General features: G+C 46.2%; 1 protein-coding gene across 1 annotated transcript; it reads right to left on the reverse strand.

Annotated features, from left to right (window-relative positions):
- Positions 1–1,104: 1,104 nt before the first annotated feature.
- p24-1 (transmembrane emp24 domain-containing protein) lies at positions 1,105–23,864 on the reverse strand. The gene is made up of 3 exons (XM_084606051.1): positions 23,578–23,864; positions 5,120–5,365; positions 1,105–2,955 (listed from the first exon to the last, which is right to left on the reverse strand). Exons 1-3 carry the CDS (start codon positions 23,722–23,724, stop codon positions 2,728–2,730), a joined length of 621 nt encoding a protein of 206 aa, XP_084462177.1. The 5' UTR covers positions 23,725–23,864; the 3' UTR covers positions 1,105–2,727.
- Positions 23,865–24,913: the final 1,049 nt, after the last annotated feature.

Raw genomic sequence — 24,913 nt, forward strand, 5'->3', positions numbered from 1 at the left:
ACAAAACGCGAACGCAGAAGGAACACAGCGGCCGCAACATATACGGCGTCAGCTTCTGCGCCGCCTCAGTATTAGCTCCCGTCGGCCGCCAGGTGGCGCCACATGTCTCAGCAAACTCCATTGCAGGAGGCTATGAAACGCGCTCTCCCTCGAGACCGGCCGTGGCTATGGACAAGCTCGCCCGCAGGGAGCGAGCTCTCCTCCTACGCCTCCGCACCGGAGGTTCCTGGACGCCCACGGAGCTGTATGTCCGTGGCCGGGCTCCCTCCCCAGCATGCACCTCCTCCGGCGATACAGGAACGCTGGGGTATCTCCTCTGTGTGTGCCCAGCACATGCCCACCACCGTCGCAAGATAGAGGCAGGCTACAGGGCCCTTGGACTTCCTGCTGCCACGGAGGACCAGCTGCTTTTCCCGGCCAGGAGCCCCGTGGCAGCCCACCGGCTCCTGCTGGCCTTCCTGGAGGAGTCCGGCCTGGCTGCACATCTGTAGCCTCCACCGGGCCTGCTGACCTGCTGGCCACGGCGTTGACGACGAAGCCGATGACGACGTGAGCGACTACAAGATGATGACCCCCCCCTCCCCCTCCCAACATCCCATCTCCCCTTCCCCCGGACACAGTGCCGCCGCGACTTAAGGCCGGCATAACCCGTGTCCGGTATCCCCCCCCCCCCCCCAGAATATCCCAAAGACCCCAACAACAACGTCCTTCCGCCTCCCCTTACCTCGACGGAGAGAAGACGACGACGCTGTGACCTGAACTGTGGCTAGTGGCTTGGCTAGAGGTTCTGAGAGCAGAGCCGCAGCACTGTAGACAACCCCACAATAAACAGCCAACGTTTAAATGCACCGGCTTTAGTTTTGACTTTCGACAGTTCTGCAATGGCTTTTCGACGAAGGTATACGGCACAAAATATAGCAAGGACTTTTTGCAGCAGCACGCCGCAGCATTTTTCATTTCGCGCTGTTTGGCACAATTGCTCCACCACTGCAAGGTCCCCACCACAACTCACTGCTGGTCCACACGACTTCCTCCCTTTTAAGCAGTTCTATTCCATATGACTCGAAGCTGTAAAAATGCAGTCAGACACAGGCAAGAAGACAGTTTCTGTCGTGCAAGTGCCCTCTTTATTAATGACTCTCAGTTGGACATAGGTCTATAAAAACAGAAAATGTAAGCCCTGTTCTCCGCATTTCAATAACGTATCACTTCTTTTGAGAAGGCCACATCGAATCGTGCTGGCCACAATATTCCGAAAATTTCATGCTCCTGCCACTGCAGCAACTGTATCAAACCTCAAAAGGCACAGCGCGTTTCGCTGAGACTTCGGTCATTGACCACACAAGGATTATGTACAGGAATTACCACATGGGAGCCCCAAATCGACTCGTGCGAGTTAATCATCACAGCACAGTGGCTTCTTTTAAAGCAGTGTCAGGAATTATAAATCTTTATTCGGCGGGAGATAGCACTTAAATTACTTTCATGTGAGGCGACCACTTGTGTGATGATGCAAGTATATTTACACGAACCACAGCCTGTAACAAGTACATCATTCTGGCAGCTTCTTGGCGTGGACAAACCCCTTCAGCAATTCTACGCACCAGACTCAGCCAATTCTTCCTTGGTGGCACTTTCGCCTGCAAAACAATTTTGTGTGCGATTCTACAGAGCAGTGTACCAAATCTTTTGCCTATTCTAGCTACCTATAAACAAAATCAAGCCGCTTAGACATTGCCACTGCCTATTCAGGAAAGGACAGATTTGCTGATCCTTGCACCATGGCTCCGCTCTGGCAACGGCATTCCGCCACGAGAATTTGCTATCGTTCAGCTTATCAGCATTCAGCAAAGTACTACTTTAGAAGTGTTTATTCAGTACCGTTTGCAATCCTTTCATCAACAAGTACAGCTCCTTTTCGAGCATCTTCACGGGCTTCAATGACAAAACAGGAAACAGACTGGAGTCCAAAGAATTTTGCAATGCGGATGCATTCTTAACTTTCTGTGACAGATATATGGACTCATTCCTCAGTATTGTTCAGCACCAAGCCCGGCTGCCAATCAGTAAGAGGCTCAATAAAAAGGTTCAATAAAAGAAAAAAAAAACTTCTAGAATGGCAAAGGCAACACTGCTCCGGAGCCACTTGCCGGGCGCAGAAGCCAGAGCTCGCTGCAGTACTCCCTTGCCTTCCTAAAGGACCTCAGTCAGATGGCGACCACGGCGGCACACGGGTACACAGGAGCGGCAGCCACATTGCATTGCAACACTGCCGTGGGGACACAGCTGAATTTCCCGCATGCTGCAGAGAAAGCACCTGCCTATTAGCTGCTGGTCTGTTACCCAGTGCCCGTGCTGGCAGCAAGGAAGATGACAAAGGTGCGTGTACCAAGAGTCCGGCTATGCAGTACTCTTGTCGCGTTGGCTGCTGCTCTCAGAAGGCTCCTTCCTGGTTGAACTAGACACTGGATGCCTCATTCTCTCCTCTCAAACAATAAAAACTGCTCAGAGATGTACGCCTCCTAGCCTCAACTTCGCTTCTTGCTGCGAAAAGATGGTGGTGCCTGGCACACGGGCGAGCAGCATTGTGCTGTATTATCCCGGTACACAACGACCAAGAACAAAACAATAGGGGAAAATAGGGAAAATGGAGAACAAAACAGGGAGCGACGGGCGACCGGGAGAGTGGGGGGTGCAACAGTCCTCCAGCACGGCAGCGAGTGACTTTTATGTGGAGACAATGGTCTTGCGTTCGGTGAAGAAGCCCTTGAGCACAAAGACTTGACCAACGAAGATGATGAGGATGGCCAGCGTCTCGCCAATTGACCAGTACAGCACCCGCGCGTTCAGGTCCTCGGCCCTCTTGCGGCCCTGTGCCTCGCGAAGCCGGTGGTGCGTCTGGTAGTCCACGATTGTGTTCAGGTTGTTGTGCACAGAGTCAGACGAAGACTCCATCTGCACGGGGAGCAGTAGAAATGGGAGAAACTGCACATTAGATCCCGACCCACGTGCCTCACGTGCAGTTCAAGTGCCAAAGCATTAAGAACCTTGAAAATCTGTTATAAGAACAGCGCAACATTGTGACAACTGGATGTTCTTGCTTCAAATGGAATGAATGTGAATTAAAATGCAGCAAGGAACCATGCATTGGTATTCCGAGACAGCTTGCCTGCAGTAATGACCCAACTCAGAGAGTGGACAGAGCATCTTTGCACACGGGCGTATTAAAGTTGAAGACGTCAGCATAAACAGGGTGAAAAGTGCAGTAGATTTATTGACAATGTCGAGTATTTGAAAGTGAAGCACCCAAGATTTAGACGTGTCATCACAGCAACGTGTGGGACCAATTAAGTACATAAATAATGGGTAAAAAGTGCAACGCTATTTTACAGCGAAAGAGATTTATGATGAATTCCAATGGTAGATTGCAAGCACTTGGTTGGATCATGAACGCAGCGCATCGCTCCGGCCTAGATCACTTCCTCCATATTTGCCAATGGAATGCATTCACTCCCGTGGCAGCATGCTCCCTGGTGGATGTAAGTCAATCAGCTTGCAGAACTAGTTCTCGTAGCTCTGCCCTCTGCAATGGCAGCCGTCGCATTCGCTCTGCTGCGAGCCCATTTTCGCAGCTGTTGTCAAAACAAGCATACCTAATGCATGCATCTTTGCATTTCTGATGAAGCACAACCAAATCTTGGATCGAAGCAGATGTCTTATCTCAAGCGAAGGAAATGCAAGTTTTTCCTACTTATTCAGGGGCTTGCTCGTTATAATACAAATAACATAAAGAATGCTTAGAAACACTGTTCTTACGTCGGTTGTGATACGGAACCATTTACGAGATCCGAATGCGAAAAAATATGCTTCGAATGTCTGCACTGTCATGGCTGGCTGCGGGGTTTCATCGTCTTGCTGCCGCTGAAGTGTGCAGGAACAACACTGGGAATCATGCATACAGCTCACGGGATGTGCTTTGTAAGATTAATATAAAAGAAAAGCTTACGACAGATAAGTTATTCCGTCTTATGCTGAGCTTCTTTTGCGACCTTTTGCCACTGCTTGCCTATACAGCGCCGCTGCGATCGCTGCCCACTGCAATAAGCTGAATGCCGGTGCTTGCCAGCGCTATCCGCCCTTGTTCGATTTTGATGCAGCATGCCGCGCAAGAGTTTTCACTGCGAGGAATTTGCAGTGAAAATTCACTCATTGCAGCTCAGCAACCAGGCGTAGCTCAGCTCCTCGGACCACCGTGCAGCGACGAGAAAGCGAGGATACGCTGGTCGTGGTAGGGTGCAGAAGTGGAAACATGAGACGCGGCATACGGGCTTCTAGCCAAAACCCCGATTTCGGCGGAGCAAATATCGCAGCTTTACGGAGCAATTCGGGATCCACACCTGGTACCAATCTGCCACTGGAACGGACAGCTCTCGCTCCCATTTTGCCATGGAGCAGAAAAACTTGTTCCGGATCTTCCATTAAAATTCAACATAAGTCTGATTTGACGTTTTCACTACACACCAGCACCACACCAAAATGAAGGAGCTCACAGTCTTGGAAAGTTGAGGTGCAAGTAACAAGTAGGTCTCTTATCTCTTTGGAAAACTGCAGATTTCGCTCATTTCATCAAGTAAATCAGCTATGACAAGGGAGAGCATATCGCGAAGAGGCGACAGTTCAGGTTTTACAGCCCACCAGCTAACTGGGTCATCTTGCATAAAATGGGGTCGCTAAAAATTTACACGTTGGCCCAAATATACACACACTTTCATGTGTAAAGGATAAACAGAGGAAGCAAAAAAGTGAGTCAATGTCACGGTCAATGAATTATTCTTACGGAAGATTAACATGAGATGCACCAGGATGCCTTCTGTGTTTACATGCTCAGGATAGATGTTTTTAACAGGCCGCCCTATAGGTATACTCCTCAGTACATTGGCTGAGCTTTAGAGCCTTTGTTATTAAACTTGTCAAGTGAGTGTTCTGCTCAGGTTCCACATAAAATTACCTCATTGTCATGCATGCTTCGAGTTACACACTTCCACCAACATATTTCATGCAACAAAAGTGTAGTGCAGGTGGTCCAGTGTGAATGGCGAGACAATAGGCACACACGCACCTTGGTCATGGCCGTGTAGTGCTCGCCGAGACCAGGCAGGGGCTTCTCCTCGCCCACCTGGAAGTTCATGTAGACCAACTTATGCGAGAAGGTGGAGAACTCGTTCGAGAAGCAAGCCGTGTATGTGCCCGTAGTCTTGGGCGTGATCTTAACTGTGTCGAACTGCTTCTTCACACCCTGGTACAGCGTCTCGTCGTTCGGCCCCTTCAGCGTCATGTCCACATCATAGTGGCCACCCGTCACCACCTGCACAAACCATGCGCCAGTCTCCTTCAGAACGCACAATGAAGCAAAAAAAGAAAAAAAAAAAGGTGGTGAAGTATTTCGGCAGCTCGCCTGCCCATTTTTAGGCTCATAACCTGCCTTTTTCACAGGACCACTCTGTGCATGCACGGCCCTCCATTGTTAGAAAAGCCCAGCTGCAGATGTGCAAATCTTGGCCTCCGCGGTCGGCCCAGCTGGAGCTGACTGCAGAGGCCATGCGCAATTCCCATTTGTAACAGGCGTATGCGACAGATGGCTGTAGCTGTCAAGTACAGAAATCGCCACTTCACAGGTGGCTGCGTCTCCCAACGACACTTTCGACCCGCAGCAGATGAATATTCAAACACTCCTCGGAGGGCGCCACATCCTGTAAAAAAAAAAAGGCATCACCTGCACAACCTGTAGAATTTGTATGTACCGGTGTCCACTGGAACAGCATACATTCAAATTAATCCGCTGACTAGAGTAGGTACAGCAAAAAATGTGCATATTCGGCCACTGTGCACATGACAGCCAATCTTGGAGGACAAGAGATGCAACAAAAGGGAGACCGGACTGCTGATTGTAGGGTTCTAACATCCAAAGCGACTAAGGTTATGAGAGATGCAGTCTGAGATAAATGGTACATACACCGTGATGATGAAAGGAGTGCCTCGCAACCTAGAAAAAAAGTAACAGAAAATGGAAGCTTAACTGGGTATGTCGCAGTGCTGAATCTGATGTTGCTGTGGTGGGCAGTTTTTTGTTGGCTGAGCAGCAGCCACACACTGCAGAATGAATTCACTATCGACAATTTGCATTCACCACCCTTTACTCTTCCCTTTCACAGGAGTTACCGGAGCTATGACCCAGTTCTCACCGGAAGACAATAACCGTGTTTCCCGAGTAGAACAGAACTGAGTGATGAAAGCTAGATCCTGGGCTTAAGCTGAGGCCATTCTGAAGGCACGAAGAGTTATGACACCGCTCCCAGGCCACCACTTTCGGTAGGGTGAGCATCCTCTGAGATTCAAGTAGTCCAATCTAAGTCTTCAGTGGCAAGAGTAACTCACACCAAACACAGCCACCCTAGAAAATCAGAACCACCCTTCCACAAGCCAAGCAATGCGGCGTGCTCCGTCACAAGTACTGCATGAGAGTGTAGCGACTGACATCTCAAGCTTTTCGTCAGCTGTTAGGCTTTCTTATTCTTTTCTTTTTGGAAAAAAAAAAAAACCGTCTGGCAACACAACCATTCTTGCCATGGTCGGTTACGGAGAAAGGTTTTTTTATTTTACAACTCAGAGCTCATGTGTTTTGCCCTCTTGTCGATGACACGAGCCACTGGGCAAAGCCCTTGACTGTCAGCATGGCCAATTATAAATGTCGTATTTGCACTGTTCAAAGCACCATTGCAGTGAGCAGTGGGTATGCAAGCTTACTGCGTACGCCCAACTAAATGTGTCTTATGTTAACTCTACGGCCATCACGTCATGCAACAGAAATATTTTACTACTGATGAGGACAGGAGAATAAACTAATGCACAAGTCAATGTATGAGAAAGCAACAGCCACGCAAGAGCTGCCATTGGGCATTAGTGCAGAGTTTGCCAAACTTGCCGCGTCATCCAGGCAATGACAATGTATGAGCACCGCCACAGGAACAAACCACTTAGCATTCAACCCTTCATGTCAACAATTCCCCGAGCATCCCGCATATATAGATCGTGGCAGGCCAGTGCCCGGCGTCATTTCGGACCCAGTTTCTGAAACAGCCACCAAAAAATTAATACCGTCGAACCTTGTGTAAATTATAGGAAAAGTATCTGAAAAATTGAAAGTACAATCGATTCATTTAAAGTAATTTCGAACGTGCATTATTTGACTATTTCAACTAATTGAAAGGAAAGCTACTTAATTCACTATACAAATATTCTAGTATTCGCAGACCCCTGCTGTTAAGTGAATCATATGTGACGCTCTAAGTATTATTGGGAACAGAAAAAAAGAGTAACATAATTAACCAACAATAGACAAAATTCCACAGGCCTCTTGCAGTGGACTTTTGCTCTCAGCACACCTAGTGGAAGCAGTCAAGCGCATAGCCTACAGCAGCCTTAAAGACAGCCGCGTTTGATGCCAAATCTCGGGGTATGGATGCGTGGAAAAAAGAGTTTTCTCTGAAATGGGGTGGGGGCAGTTGCCAACATAAGATGATGATGGTGAATGTTTGGCTACTCCTTTGCATTGGGGAAGCACGCGCCGTGCACCCTAGACGTTTACCTTTGAGTAGAGAAAGAAAGAGAAAAGAAAAACGGGCATAGACACAGTGCACGAGTTACTGAGCTCTCCTTCAGTTAGTGTATGCAAAATGTACGCAAAGCCATCTGGCAGAGAGTAACGTGCCGAGCTCGGCCACGAAAGGGACCAAGTGCCCCTCTTGTTGGCTATGCTCGTAGGTCAGTGTATCGCTGCCGGTGGTATATTTTTGTATCGCAGTGTACATCTTGCTAGAAGAGGCAGTCGTCTGAGTGTGTCCCCGCAACAGCATTCCAATCATTCGTATTAAGGCGAAAGCCATTAAAGGCCGGAATATATGGAGCATTTTTGCCGCGTCAAGCCGGCGTACGGCGCGCGCTCGACGTCGGAAAAACGCGCGCCGTCGCCGATCTGGCCGTCAGATATTTGAGGCGCGGCCGGCGCGGCGTCCTCTCAGACCGGAAGAACTTAAGCTGGCATTTCCGGTTTGAGCGACCGCTGTTAGAGCACTATACCGCTGTCAACATGGCCGCCATGTCCGACGAGGTGCGCGGCAGTTTGGCCGCAGAAATGTGATTATCGTAAATATAAACGCTTAATCAAGCACGAAATGTTGCTTTTTTGGGAGTATACGACCTACTCTCTGATTTTAATGTATTTGTTTTCACCCTGAAGCGAAATTTGTAAGAACCGTGCCACTGGTATCCGAGCGGGCATTCAGAGGTATCTTCGTTCATTCGAGCGAGCCAAATCCTTGTGCGACCTATGTACGCTTAGTACATTTAGCATGCACAGTAGCATTTTGAATAAGCCGCTTCGCTAATTTAACACAGAGACAGCGTCTCTTCTCGCACGTATTTCGCTCTGTGGTTATTTCTGCTCGCTGATGCATTTGCTTTCACATCGAGGGATCCGCGGCGGCGCTCGTGCCGCTTCGTCGCTGCATGTATCTCGAGCTGGGCGTCGCGTCTGCGCGGCAGTTTTCGATGCGCGAAAATCGTGGAAAAAAAACGCCGCACGTATTCCGGCCTTAATGCCGCAAAGTTGTCGGCAGAGGGTGTCACATTTTCGAGGGAGATTGTTAAGAGTGAACCTCCATCCCTTGGATCTTCAGCCGAGCGCTTTATCAACTGCGCCACGCCCCGGATCGTGAAACGTCCATCATAATTCCCCTTGTCTACCGTGAGGATAGCGGGAGTCCGCGAGTGACAGATACTGCGCCTTTAATTTCCTGTAAACAAATAATAGAACGCCGGTGACCTTTGATGCGTTCAATGGAATGCTGGTTGTGTTCGACAAGGGGCGCGCCATGTACTGTCACGACTGGTTATGACATCACCAGGCGATTCATGCATAGACGAAGCTGACCTCGACAGGCGTCCGTGCAGTGTCTTTCATGTGGTGCTTGCTCGAACGCCACACCACACAGCAAACAGAAGCAAACCCAGATGTCTACAGGGTGTTGCACAATTAGACCCGCGCTGTAGAATGCTTCTCCCAGCTAAACCGCGGAATCCTTGCAGTTCAGATTTCGCACAGAAATCGCATTTTGTCGCTAGTATTTTTTAATACTAAATTTGTTTGTGGTACTTGCCTGATTCGATCAGAAGAAGTAAAATATTCCCATCGCCTGCGGCGGCGGCGACGCCAGACGAACCGCTGCCCCAGCGATGGGACTGGTGGCGCCACCTCATGCTGCTTACAACAACTCAAACCTTCTGCCAGAAACGCTCGCCCCCTTTTTTCCTGCTACAGAGTTGTTGTTAGCAGCATGAGGTGGCGCCACCAGTCCCATCGCTGGGGCAGCGGTTCGTCTGGCGTCGCCGCCGCCGCAGGCGATGGGAATATTTTACTTCTTCTGATCGAATCAGGCAAGTACCACAAACAAATTTAGTATTAAAAAATACTAGCGACAAAATGCGATTTCTGTGCGAAATCTGAACTGCAAGGATTCCGCGGTTTAGCTGGGAGAAGCATTCTACAGCGCGGGTCTAATTGTGCAACACCCTGTAGGAGGCATTAGTACAGCAGGCATCAGCGTCATTTCGAACTGATTTACACAATAGAAAAGGCGCAGTATCTCCGCGGAAACAAGTACCACGCCACAAAGGAAGGGAGGAAGGTGGCAGTGAAAGAAGAGAGGGAGATAGAGGTGCCATAATGGGGGGACTACAATCCACCTCGCTATAATGGTTTTCGCCTCATCGCACTTTAGTGGTCCAGGATTCAATAGACCCATTTTTATTTATTAATCCTTCGGAACGTAGAAGCACTGCCAGCCACCTTGACGAAACGCGCGGGCCTCAAGTTTCAGTCGTAGTTCGTCGCCAACATCGTTGCCGATCCGAGCCGGCGCGATGAAGATCTCGGAGGCCATGCCCTGTCTATCTTATTCCGTGCGCCACACGCATGATGGCGCTACGTGCACGCCAAGCGAAGAGGAAGTACAGCGGAAAAGTAATTTGCCACTCGCTTAACTGCGTGTTCTGTAATTCTGTAATTTACATGCTCATAATTACTATTATACGCCACAATACACTTCTCTAAGGGACATTTCTGAAACAACACCGCAATCAATAGACGCGCCTTTGTCCATTTCAAACCATCTAGCTGGCGTGGTGGAGTGGAGGCCCACGTTCGATTCCTCAGGTCGGCGATTTTTCCTACTCGTTTTTATTTATTAATGCTTCTGGGATTTTTCGCTCACGGCCAACGCCGGACGACGCGGGACGGCGGCCGCCGACGACGACACCGACGACACGGAGCCCTTAGCGCTGTCGCGTTAAAAGAAGGACAGAAAAACGCGCGCCGCAACAGCCGTCGTCCCCCACCTACAACAGATAAATATTTGGTGGCAGGCCAGCGCGCGGAATATGGACATGCTGTACCACGGCCGGTCTCGAGGGAGAGAGCGCGCGCTCTTTCTTACGGCCTTCTCAATCGCCGCGTGAACAATGGGAATTTTTCTCCTTGAGTCACGCTCTCCGCCGCCGCAAGGGGCGCGACCTGCTCACTGTTCGCTCCGCATCTGCTTCAGTGGCGGCGGGTGGCTTTTGCCTGGTTTCGCGCTGTCGCCCACGGGTTTCGTGGTGAGTGCAGCCCCTAAATGAAAGATTACAAAAGGTAGATGCTGCAGCAGCATCCTGTCAACGTGCTACACACGTGAATGGAGTCTTTATATTAAAAAAACACTGTCGCTCAGCAAACGTTCGACAAGCATATGACATGTATTGCGGCATGGTATCTACTTTTGTTCATTTTAATCTGAATTTTTTCCCAAGCCTGTACAAGAAGATGAAAAAAAAAAATGAATGAGCAGTGATCACATCGAAGCTTCTTCAAGGCAAACATAACAGCAACAATAGCAAAACCGTCTTTCAGCGCTAGATGAGACACCATCGAGGTAACATCAAAGATGAAAATAACTTTATAAAAATGTAATATAAGTTGCACAATGCTTACATGACATACAGTTTTAGCATAAAGTCAGAGTAAAAGTTTTGTTATTAATTTTGCTATAATTTATAGACCAGCAAATGTTTTATGTTGTATTATAAACATTATTTTAATTTTGTAAATAAACGTTCGTTTAATGAAATGTTTACATATCATGCTTAGTTCATGAAAAAAAAAAACAGGAAATCTATTTCAAGCACTAATTCCTAGCAATATTTTCTTTCTTTTTTTAGTATGTTTTTGAACTAATAGTTTTTGTAACTATCTGTGCAGTAATGCCTGCCTTAGAGAGCAATCGCTGCCCCATTATTTTGGTAGAATGCTTTGCTTATTACACATTCGCCACTGTTATTCAAGGGACACTCTTCAATGATGGATATAAAAACTTTTCTCTGTGCTATTTATTCAGAGTTGACTATAGGAGTTGTATGTCGCGCTGTATTGCGTAGTTGTGTACCGTCACCAATGGTAGGCTACATGCTCGTGCAGGGTTGTTTTATCATTTTCAAGAACGCTAGTATAATGCTGCATATATACTAGATATATGTTGTTAAATTGTTTATAGAAAGGTTATGCTAACGTTTATTTAAAGCGCTATTAGGCGTTAAAAAAAAAAGAACGTTAGGAACACCAAAATAACATTTGACCAAAACTGAAATTGAACCCTACTGTAATATTTTGAGCGATAGCTGGGTCGGAATGGAGGAGAACAAAAAAAAATTATTACAGTCGTGCCTCATTATTATGGACAGTTTTGTTCCCGAGCAAATTTGTCCTTAAAACGAGTCGTCCGTAATAACGAATCGCGAATTTTTTTTTTCTTTTTTTCAGATGGTATGCCATGATAGTATCTGCTTCTGCGCATAGTGGGGTTCATTGAAGTTGGAATTAGACAATATTTTTGCCGCTCCAATCTCATTATCCTCGTTGTAATTATGCCTGAAATAACATAGTTCCGCTTCACTCGCCTGGATATTTATACGCTTGATGGCATATCTTATGTCTAGATGACTTACTCTTACCACGGCTGTTCATGCGATTGAATAGCTTGGTCCCCAGAAAAACTGCCCAAAATTCGAGTTGTCCATATCAACGCGGCTTATATGTTAACGATCGAGGAACTTTAGCTGGTAGATAAATTTCCGGTCTGACCTATATGTACACGGTCTTGCGGAATATTGGTGTCTGCTCTTTTCTTTTTTTTTTTTAAACAAACCCACTTGAGTGGCGCCGGGTAGGCCGCTACACGATTGTTACAGGGTTGTGGCGGCCACCCGTGCCCTGGGGCACCTGAGGAGGGCACGGGCAGCGGCGTCCAGAAAGCGTACCGCACACGTGGTAGACAGATTGGGTCTTTTCTTTTTTTTCCTTTTTTCCCTCGCTTCTTGCCCGTGCACACAGATGGACTCGGGTGCCATCAAGAAAGCACTCACAGGAACCATCTGGGACGCTGCTTTAAAGTCATGAACGCGTGCGCTAAAGCGCGCGAACTTAACTTCCATTTCCTTCCATTCGCCTGAGCGCAAAGCGATCGACAGCCCGTGCTTTGCTGGCTTTTTCTTGAGTCTCGCGTTTTGTTCCCTTGGACTTTGTGCACACGCCGCGTGCACTCATCGCGCTATTCCGCTGCAGCCAGCGTTGTGCTTTGTGCCGTGAATTTTGGTGTTGATTTCGACCCGTTCCAAGCTTGCTCTGATTACGTGTTGTGTGGACTGCTCACCGCCGACTCTTCGACGCGCCGATGGTGTACTGTTGCGTACCACGAAGAGCGAGCGCGCGTTTCCCTTGCGCGTGAACGGCTGTAGCGGAGGAGCAGCAGTGGGGCGGTGGCGACCCCACCGAGGCGCGGCGGGCGGTTGAAACAGACCCCATTGGATAGGCCGTAAGAGAAGAGAGAAACGCGCTCTCCCTCGAGACCGGCCGTGGCTGTACACGCAGGTTAGGCGTCAAAAGTAGACGGTCCCCGACAGTCACGAAGTCATTCGGTCACAACAGTCACAGCTTTCCGCAAACTGGTGCCGGCTTTCCGTGCAAGGGTTCGAGGCAGCCGGCAGACGCGTACAGATGTGCACGCGAACTTTAGTGACAGGCAAGAGCTCGTCCGCCAGCATTCTCGACGAGTTGCCGAAGCACGCGGGTGACCTGTGCAGATCATGCGAAGTTGAGCATTTCCGTCATTGCAAGCGCGCGTGAAACCTCGATGTGCAGCAGCACGCGCGTCGGCGCGTCATAGGCCTCGGATAGGAAACGAGAGCTGCTTTCCTCATCGGCCGGGTTTCTCGATTACCCCGAGACCCTCGCGGACCGATTTGGCGCGCGATAAAGCGGTGAAAAGAGGACTCGCTTATCAACGAGGTGGCGCCCCGCGATACTCTGCTGAGGCCACTCTCCAGTGTCTCGACATAAATATGCACGCGACTAGCACGCTCTGCCACATTGGCCCCATTCAATCACGGAGCAACTGAATTCATATTTATTTATCGGGTTCAACGCAAAGCTCACGCGCAGGAGGCGCTACTCAGTGGTAACGGCGCTCGGCTACTCAGCCGTGTTTCGACGGAGGCGGAAAACGTATAGTCCCGCCTTTCAACTTGTACGAGCCCTACAAGATATAGAAAAAACACCTCAGCAAAACAGCACCGCTAAAAGCTGGCTCGATTTTGTACGTAGCGAAACACGTGAAGCGTGAGTCTACATAAAAGACACTGTTACAGAGATAAAAGTATTCCGCTTATGAATAGACAATGTACTTACGAGACGACCAAACAGAGACTACTTGCAGCTCTGTGCTTTTTGGACGCTCAGTGCATATCCCAACTTTTAGTACACTATAATCCCAACTGAACATTGCCGACGGCCGACCGTCAGTAAATGACTGGGCGGTGCTCGGCAGCCGGTATTCTCGATCTGCTTTGGCTGACCAAAAAACTTCCAGTCAACAATCGGCAAATGTAGGAAGCTAGTCCGTTCCCAATGCTCGGCAGCCAAACAAAGCCCAAATTAGGGCCCTAGCTGGCTGCCCACGGGGTTGGCTAAATATTTTGAGCCAGCCAGAAGTCATTTAGTTAAACCTCGATTTAACGAAGTTGCGGGGAGCCAAGAACTTTTTCGTTAAATTGGGAACTTCATTAAATTAAGAGACATTTCGCAGTAATTTGATCTGATACATTCAGTTATGCAGAAGCTACCGCGGCAGCATTTCGGCAAAACGAAACTGCGGCCCGCGGAAACAGCCTGCACCACTAGCGTGTATGAAAAGCAACAAAACTGTTACTTTAATAAGAACAGCCTCAGGGTAATAGAATTTATTTCCCAGCAAAGATGTCAGTAATCTTTACTTGCGTGCGCGCTTTGTAAGCAATGACTGCACTGATTCTTCTCAAGATTGAAGTGTATCCAGCCCGGCTTTCGTCCCTCCGTGTTTTTCAGCAAATTGCCACTGCAGACAAAGGGCATCCACTACATCGCCCGCTATTAGTGAGTTCAATTTAAAATTAGAAATCTCGTTTCGCTCGGCGCAGATTGATAAAAGCGGAAGGAAGTCGCTCCGAGATGTTACCGTTGGCTCGCAATCAATAAAGTATATGGCTTCCTGTAGAAAATAGAAAATGGGAAACATTTTAAACTTCATTTTCAGAAAAAAAGGTTCGTTAAATATTGCCAGATCATGAAATTGGTTGGGTTATTTGGAGTGAGCCAAATGCTGCATCCTATGGGAGCCTGAGGGAGAATCTTTATTGGGTTGAATTGTGCCCGCAAAATAACTGAACTCGGCGGCGGCGATAGCAACAAACGTGCTTTGTGGTCGTCAACTCAGAATGTCTGTCGCACTCATCAACGCTATATTTATAGGCGACGAAGAAAAGTCTATAGATAAAGTCGCAAACGGTGACATATAGTATAGCCTGGAACATTGTAGAAACGCAAGAGAGTGGCTGGCATCTTCGAGATGCAGCTCGACGCATCTTGGGCGATAAAGAGAATGATAAAGCATCGTCTCGGGACAACAGGCATGAATAAACAAACAATACAGAACCGATCCATGCGCTAGTTCACATACGGCCGCATGCCAGAGGCTGTCTAAAAGGAACAAAGATTCGAATGATTCGCGGCCATTATATATATATATATATATATATATATATATATATATATATATATATATATATATATATATATATATATATATATATATATATATATATATATATATATATATATTGCACTGGTAATGTACAGGGTTAGGTTATACTCAAAAGTTCCCAGGCTAGAGGTTCTGCTTCTGATCGCCATATTTTGGCACTTGAAACCCCATTAGAACTATTACCCCAGAGGTTAGAATAATGCTTCTTCTACTATTCACAGACATTTTTAGATTTGTGGGGATTGTAGCTGCCTGACTCTCAGAAGTAGACCTTGCGGCCTAGGAACTCTCGACTATCTCTGTACATGGTCTATTGAATCCTGCTACTTTCCATGAACCCTGTGCATGCAGTATTCAAGCAATTGACATAAGAATAGGCCTTGAAAAGGCGCCTTCTTGAGAACTGCTATGTATGTTTTAGAGAATGAATTTGCATAATGTTGGCACAAAGGCGGACCTTTGAAGCGAAAAGCTTCACTACGAGGGTCGGAGCCGAGATTCGCGTGAACCGGTGTACAGATTTGCCAATTCTGCGCATGCGCGAAACCGAGCGACATATGCCGTATGCCGCGACCTGTGTGACGTCACAGCCAAGGCCAGCTGCGCAGCCCCCTCGCCAACCTCTGCCGACGTTGCCTAGCAACGCTTAAAAGGTGTGCGACACCTCCTAATTAAAAAAAAGTTAGCCTCAATCCGGGAATCGAACCTCCATACCTCGGATCCCCAGCCGAGCGCCTCACCGCTGTGCCACGCCCCAGGTCGTAAAACGCTCTTCATAATTCCGCTTGTCTACCGTGAGGATGATAGCGAGGAGCCCGCGAGTGACAGATACTGGTACCAAAGAAACCCATCTGCCGTCAGCTATGAGGACCAAGCTGGAACGAGTGCGCTCCAACGCCGCCGGGCGGCGCTTCTTGCCTTTCGCGAGTGACAGATGCTGCGCCTTTCCTTTCCTGTAAACAAATCCGAACGAAGCCAAGGAGAGTTTAGCTGCTGGCGAATGGCACAGAAGACTGGAGAAATTAACTTCTGATCCCGAGGTAGTAACTGCTTTGAAGGCGAAAGCTTTTAATGGCTCATGCTGTCGTGGACAATATGTGGCCCGATTTTGCGGCGTTCTGATTGGCCAAGGCGCGATGACGTAATAGAGGTATCCACCAATCACTGAGCACCACCCCAGTAGTGCGAATGCGTGCCTTATAAGGCCATATGTCAATCAATGATAAATTAGTGATTAATTAAATCATTACCAATCGGTGACTAATTACGTAAATCATTAATAAAATATTAACACGTAATTTGTTAATTACTCACTAATTAGTACCAGTTGTGTAGCAGAATGCAGCACTCAGGCTTTCGCTTTTCACTACTTTAGTCGCTAAAGTCCCTCGTAATTTTTAGCTACGTATCATTACCAATCGGTGACTAATTACGTAAATAATTAATAAAATATTAACATGTAATTTGTTAATTACTCACTAATTAGTACCAGTTGTGTAGCAGAATGCAGCACTCAGGCTTTCGCTTTTCACTACTTTAGTCGCTAAAGTCCCTCGTAATTTTTAGCTACGTATATCCAGGCATAGCAGAGCTAAGCCTTCTTTCATTTTTAAAATAAAATTATCAGCAACATGATAATGCCCTCCTTTGTTTTCATTTTTGCCGCCGAAAGCTTAAATTGACTATAACTTCACTAGACTTGGGAGGGTCACTAGCTCTAAAGTGAAGGCTCATGAGGGAGATACACAAGCTTACTGAAAGTTGATACTAGAGACATTAGAGATTTAGCTTGCTGGAGACATACTGACATAGACGTATATCGGTTTGTCGGACCCCTCCTGCACACACACATTCACAGGGGTGAGTGCAATCGCGGCCACTGCACCTGCGTGGGAGGGGTACGGTAAACTGGTATACGCTTACATCAGTATGTCTCCGCTTGTCGGAGACGTACTGATGTAGACATACTGACGAAATTAAGCCAGATATCGATTAGTGGAAAACATGATGTATGCACAACACTCGGCTGTGCAGTACAGATGAATGAACTTCACTATCATTCGATCAGGCAGCCTATCCTATTTGTCATACTACTCCGAAAAGAAAAATTCTGTTCACACCATCTTTGATTCATACCCGATCTGCCCTAAAAGTAAGGAGACAAGTCAAGGAATTGCACACACAAGCACTTGGCTGGGAAACCAATTTTGGGGGAAAGTGAGAGAACCTTCAGCTTCAAAATGCAACAAGCTCAGTTGGTTCCGAGCAACCCAAACGAATAGACATGCTTCAGTGTGTACCCGTATTGTTGCTTCATTCAGGAAACAATGGAGCAAAGGTTAGAACAGTGCTACATGGTGAAGTTCTGCATTAAGTGGAGGAGTCGCCTATCAAGGCCTCCAACATGATAAAGACACTATACGGCAAAGATGCAGTGTGCAGATTGTGGGTGCTTAATTGGCACATGGCATTTACAGCGACCATGATGACCAATGGTCTGGCCACCCATCAATGATGTGCACAGACACTAAAGTTGACAGAATGGCTGGTTTACTAAATACTTATTGGCATATTAGTGTCCGTGCAATTGTAGAAGGGCCTAATTGGTGATTTAAAAAATGCGCAAGTTCATGAAGTTGTCACTGAACATTTGCAAATGTGCAAGATGTACTCAAAATTGTGTCAAAAATTTTGGCACCTTTGCAAATAAATGCAAAATAATCATAGGTACTATGGCAACACATTGCAAGGGAGTTTTCTCCAGACAAGGCACAACCACACTTCCCAAGCCACTATTCACCCCTGGCCTCTCCCCTTATAATTTCTTCCAAGAATGGAACTCACAAAGAATGGATACCGATATGATGCCGTGGAAGACATCCAAAGGGTCGCAACAAAGGACCTCAATGAAGCTGAACAGAACTTCCAAGATATCTAAAAACAGTAGGAAACTCGCCGGGTTCGCTCTATCGATGCCCAAGGACCTTATTTTGAAGATTACTATGTGTATTGAAGTATACTGTCAAATAAAGTATGTTTTATGCACTCAGTCTCCTTACTTTCCGAACAGACCTTGTACAACGAAAATGCATAAAATGTTCATCATTACCAATCAGTTTGCTTTCTTTTTTAAACTGTTTCTGTTTAGCTCCAAAAATAAGTTGCATTATAACATGACATAACACAGTCCCCGATATCAATTCTTCACTATCATTATTCTCAAATCCTTATATAGAGCTTTCCCTCATTATCTTGGCTAAATTATGACGACGCTTCCTCCAACCTCTTTTTACAGAGGTCTAGTTTCTGAAAGAGAGGACATAGCTCTTTATGACCCTCAAGCATCATGGGCTTTTGTGCTAGCCTAGTTACTAGGAGGTGGAAGATTGGAAGGGAGCACTCCCCAGGTGCCACCACCAGATCTTGCAAAACCAAAACTGAAATCCACTGGAAATGGAGAAGGCACATACACACATGCTGCTCTTTTCAGAATACACTGTACCATAAGCGTTATGTTGCCCAAAACTTTTGCTTTTTTTTAAGACGAAAACCTCACACACTCTGGTGTCACCAGAGTGTGTGGACAGAGCCTTTCATCAGAGGATGTCCGCACGAACTGACACAAGAAAATGAACACACTTCCCTGGCCAATGCACGAGAGCAGTATACTATTGACACAGCTGATCACACCTCCTTTATAACTGCAACAGATTTTTTAGCTATGCAGTAAGCACCATCATCCCCATTCAGATCCAACTGCAACACTCTCGTGCTGTGCAGTGAACATCACTGTCTTCATGAACATTAATTTGTGCCGCTCCTTCATTTAATCTGGGTAAATACATCACCTCGGAGAGTTCGGGTGAGGTCCGCGAGAGTATCGTCGGGCGAATGCACCAGGCAACGTAACAACGTAAAAATAAAGAAATTATGACAAAGCGTCTAGTGTCACAAAAGCAGCAGCACTGCTCAGGCTCTTGCGTTTCCCTAGTGTAGGTTTTGCAGTGCTCTCAGTTTTCTGCAGAATAGCTGCATCAGTGTTTCCTTAAAGAGCTTTAGTTTACACAGCACAAATATAACACTATGTAAAAAATGCCCTACACACCAGCTCCTATATATGCAAAGATTGAGACATTTTGTACAGCATCCAGTAATGGCTTGTAACATTAAAGGCAACTCCAAGATTATTTTTTTCTACAGAAACTTTCATGGTACACTCATTAATGTCTTCAGATCTCTAGCACCAAATTTCCCAGCCAGGCAGCAATTCATTGCAGTGCAAATTGATTTACAGTTTCCCATTTCGCTGTCTCGACTGGGGTGATTTCTATAAGCAACCTTGCATGTGACGTCCCAGTTTGCATGCTCTCAGATATTCTCAGTGTTTCGCGAACAAAATTTACAGCAAAGAATCCAAGCTGTCACTAACCATTTCCAATTTAGCCAATCAACGTGCACATGATAGGTTTTACGACAGTGTTCATGGCATCATAGTTAGTGGAAACCTAGCCTTGGTTTCCTGGTTTCCATCGTTAAAATATAGTCCTACTCAGATTTCATCTTCTGCACAAGCATTACAGATTTGTATGATGTACTCATGTGCCATTACTAACCTGCAAATCTTCCATAGAAAGGAACTAACATGGATGGAACATAGATAAAACCATATGGATAAAATGTAATGCCGGCACAAGACCTAAAAAATGTGTTTTCAGCCCTGGAGTGCATAATAGGAGCATGATAAAAATGAAGGCAACATTACTAAACGTCTAAAACCTATGAAGTTACCGCGTGCTTCTATGTTGTCTCTGAACAGCTAGACAATGGATTCAGAAAACAGGAACACAAATTAGGGGCGACATAATTTCATGATGTAGAAAACGGATTGAGGCCTCACAACCTCCTGTACTTCTGCAGAGCGGTGAAAAGTCAGTGCAATGGTCATTATGTTAAACCTCAACTATGTTACTGATAAGAGTAGTACAGTCTTGAACAATGACCAGTGATTGATGAGAAACTGACAGAGAGTTGGGTGAGTGTGTCTAAATGCCTTAGGTGATTTAATATTACAGTAAATATTTTTCCTGCTATTTAAGTGCAGGACTAAAGTTGATATACACTACCCATTTAAACAGCATTAATCTGCACTAATATACACTATATATAAACTGTGCAGTCATCAAGCATATCAAATACACCTCAAAATGCAGAGCTGATCAGGAAAAGATATAACAAATACTTTTTCACGTTAATACACCTGCACATAGGAGAATATAAAGCCATTTTTAATGAGTGACAGAAAGCAAACACCGGTGACTCTCTTTATAAAATGCACTCGTGTCGAAGCGAGATCAGGGAACACGCTTTATACAGTTCCCATGCACAGCCTTAAAACTGTGGCTTTGAGAATGAAAAAAAAAAAAAAAATGAAATCAAGGGTGCCAGTACACTACAACACAAAGCATTTTGTTCCTAAAAATAATTCTTCAAGATCAACATAGGCTCCCAAGGTGTCGCGCGGTGGAAACGCCACTCCCGACAGGAAGCATCAGCTATGGAAGAAAAATAGAAACTGGGAATAACGGGACACTGCACCGGCCAAGCGTTCTCCTTGCACCGCTGCATTCCTGCTCCCCTGAGTGCACGTGCAGAGCTCTCGCGCGGCATCTGCATTGCAGTTTACCTTCAGCAATGCGACTGGAGCAAAATCTGCTTGCTCGACTTTTATTTCCGTAATTCGAACTTCAATAAGGTTTAAAAGCTCACTGACAATGTGTACTCTCTGAAGCAGACAGTCGACATATGATACATGACAGGACACGATGCAAGCCCTTCGAAGTCAGTGATCACATTTTATATGCCGCGTCCTTTGTATTATCTAGTCATTTTAAGTGATAGCTTATACAGCTCGTTTGGTCGAAAAGCTACCAGCGCAGTAGTAGTCTCCACTGCGTGGCGGAAATAATCAGATGTTGCATAAAAAATTGTATCATTTTAATTTGTGGTTCTAGTGACTGATGTGTAACAGGTGATTAAGAGTTAATGAAATTAATGTAATTGATTAACTGACATATTAATGAAATAAAAAAATTTAAAAAGGTGTTCAGAGGTGTCAAAATGGTTAGAATGAAAAGGCAATGCTTTATAAATCAAATTAAGAAAATTTAAAGTGTGTAACTGATCATTCCATTGATTCACATGACATAAAAAATGAAAAATGCGTTCAAAGGTATACAACTGCTCAGAATGGAACGCCAATGTTTGTGGATGCTAAATATCGGTGTATACAATTATATATGTTATATAAAGAAACAGACTGTAAAGAATAAACAAACGCACATTAAAAATTAAGTGCGAATATTATCCGTGTGTGTGTGTATGCGAAACACTATTGCGTTATACCCTTCACAGCGCAGCTTGCCTCCTCCCCCAATTTTTGAAGCACTCAATAATGCATTCGATAGATGTTCAGCGCTGTCGTATATGAAGAGAATGGTTTATTTGTTTTTGTATGTCATTCTTGTATAAGAAGTCCTGTTCCCTTAGGATTGAAAGTTAAATGCGGGCAAGAAATTTTATTCTATGATTGTCGTATCTATCCATGTCTTGGAAGGTAAGAGACAGCTACTCTCCATCCATTAAAATATCACATACTGAATTGTTCGTTAGGTAGCAGAAAACTTTTAAGCTCTGAAAAGCTAGGCTAGGCTGAGAAACTAGCTCTCAAGAAGCTATTCTCAGTATTTCGGGTCTCACTCTTGTTTGGACTTCAGTTTTGTGAGAGCACAGGCTTTACGTGTGCACAACTGGCTGTGCAAAAGCGAACTCGCAGTCAAGGATGGGAAGGTTTTTCATTCCTTACATTACAAATGAACGGGCCAATCCTTCCAGTCCACATTTTCACGGACAGCCAACACAAAAGCCGCAGGTTGTCGTGAAGCGGCCACGCATGCATCACACATGTAGAGCCATTGTTCTGCAGTGTTCAGGCTCCTACGTGCTTCAACAATAGCACAGTTTAGTGCGGTTTCCAAAGAAACAAATAATCACTGACTGCCTTAAACCTGGTGGCACAGTAGTGCTTAAGCCTCAGCTACTTTCTACGAAGTTATTCTAGAGGAGAATGTGCTCAAAAATGTGTTTTCAGCACAACTAAGTGGAAATTTCGATTTAACGAACGTCTTGTGTCCGTATAAACGACCCATATGTTTTAAACTCGTCTATTTCACAGCACTGAGAAAACAACAATCAAATGTCAATGTATGTGACCTAAAGTTTCTAAAACGGCGTTGGAAGGCCGTGCCACACTTTCCTCGCCGGGGTGGCGCAGTGGTTAGGCGCTCGACTACTGTTCCTAAGGACGCGGGATCGAATCCCAGCCTCGGCGGCCGCTTTTCGAAGGAGGCGAAAAGCAAGGCGCCCGTGAGCTGTGCGATGTCAGTGCACGTTAAAGAACCCCAGGTGGTCGAAATCTCCGGGGACTTGAATATTTGGGGGCTGGGATTTAAAAAATTCCTATGCAAAATCTACTGCTCCATTCGAGCAGAAATAACGTTCACAAAGTAGCAAAATATCGTCTACGTTATCTGATAAGTGATTCAACATCGGTACTTGCCTAGATTTTCCGAAATCGAGAAAAAACTGCTATCGGCGGCGTGCAAAATTTTCGCAGAAGAGAGTTGAAAAGCTATTTTGACATGATGCGTCATCTGTCGGGCAGCGAGGCAAGCGCGCCAACGGCCGGGATGGAGCTTGTCTCACTGCTCGACAGATGACGCATCATGTCAAAATAGCTTTTCGACTCTCTTCTGCGAAAATTTTGCACGCCGCCGAGAGCAGTTTTTTCTCGATTTCGGAAAATCTAGGCAAGTACCGATGTTGAATCACTTATCAGATAACGTAGACGATATTTTGCTACTTTGTGAACGTCATTTCAGCTGGAATGGGGTAGTAGATTTTGCATAGGAATTTTTTAGATCCCAGCCCCCAAATATTCAAGTCCCTGTACAGACGCCGGCATCGGCGCGCCATCACGCCGCACAGCACTACAGCCCGGCCCATTTAACTCAACACTACGCAACGATCGCAACTTAAGGGCATCTCAGTGCAGCGGAAGACCATGGAAGAAAAAATGAGTTTAGGAGTTACAGTGAATTTCTGAGCAAATTGAGCTGAAGTCCCAACGGACTTCTTTCGTAACATATGACGCCGCGCTAACGTTGACGTATCCCTCGGAGACGGTACCGGCATGACCGCGCAGGACATCACCGGCAACTTACCGTGCCGCTTCTCAGAGGTATCGGAAACAAAGAGACGTGGACAACGAGCTCGCATTGCACCACGTTCGAGCGGTTACCTGGAATTCCACCGTAGTCTGTTTGTTAGCCTCGATGTCCTCGTGAAAGCACTGTTTCGAGTTGTCCGGGAGCTCGAAAGTCAGCTCCACACCAAAAGCAGTCTGCACGACGGCCACAAAAGCTATAAGCATTCGCATGGAGCACATTTCGAGATGTCCGGGTGGAGAAGGGCACGCATTAAATAAATAAAGGGCACTTTGGCACCGGAATAAATCCGATTTTTCACCAGGTTCCAACGTGTACAAGCGGCAGACGCAAGCGGAAGTTCGCCAGAGCGGCTCGGCAGCGCCACCTAAAACGAAACAGGAGACGTGATTTATGCATTTCCGCTTCATGCATCAGCCATAAGTCCGTACTCATAGCCACTCGTAATAATTAGAACATTTTAATGCGACAATCAACTTACGCTAATCTAATTCGAAAATTTTGACCGAATAAGTCATGCGTAAAGAAATCTCCATATCTACAGCGCGATAAACGGGACAAGAACATAGTCATTGACCTTGACATCGTCACCAACTCGCCCAACAACTGACCTTGTAAAGAAAGCACCTTAGATAAAGTTCACTTTACCTTAGAAGTAATGCGAAAATAGATTACCGAATGTAACCGGTTCGCATATCGAATTGAGCCGCATGTATAATTACAAAAGTGCAGCGTGTAAAAGGCTGCTAGATGCGGAAATGGATGCGCCAGGCAGTACTGGTACTGCTGTTACAAACCGCCCATTCCAGGCAGGCGAAGTAGCTGCGCAACCAACGCTCACGTGTACAGAAAACTGAACGAATGAGCGTCGTTTGCTTCGACTCATGCCTCAAATGGGCAAACAATGTCCACAATTTGGGCAGCAAGAACTTCATCCTAAAACACACGATTCCTCAAGAAAAGAAATTGGGACAAAAGGGGGAAACCTACAATAACTCACAGACTAGAATAAATTTAGAGAGAACCCAGAGCACATCGTCCGGGAGAATCGAGGACTTAGAAGAATGGACTGAGCAGATCCGCAGGCATGTCACAAACAATACAAAGATCGTGGAAGAAGATAACGTCCCCGCCACCATGAATCCGAACCTCCTACAGGCGTGGGAGGCCAAGGAGCATGGAAAAAGAAGCTTAAGGGCCAAAGGTGGATAGAATTAACCTAAGTAGAAGAATCCACAGATTTAATAAATAGATTGAAAAATACGCCCTAAAAACTGCGACGACATGGAACATCTTCCACTACCTGTTATGCCCCGAGCAGTCCAAAATCAACTCGCGCATAAATCATCGGAAGATATAAGAAATGTCTTAGAGGTCACGGATGAGGACTTCCTCAATCAACTCAAAGAC

This window comes from Amblyomma maculatum, chromosome 6 (genome assembly GCF_055883805.1).
Source record: "Amblyomma maculatum isolate TAMU_Amacu chromosome 6, ASM5588380v1, whole genome shotgun sequence".
Classification (NCBI taxonomy): domain Eukaryota; kingdom Metazoa; phylum Arthropoda; class Arachnida; order Ixodida; family Ixodidae; genus Amblyomma; species Amblyomma maculatum.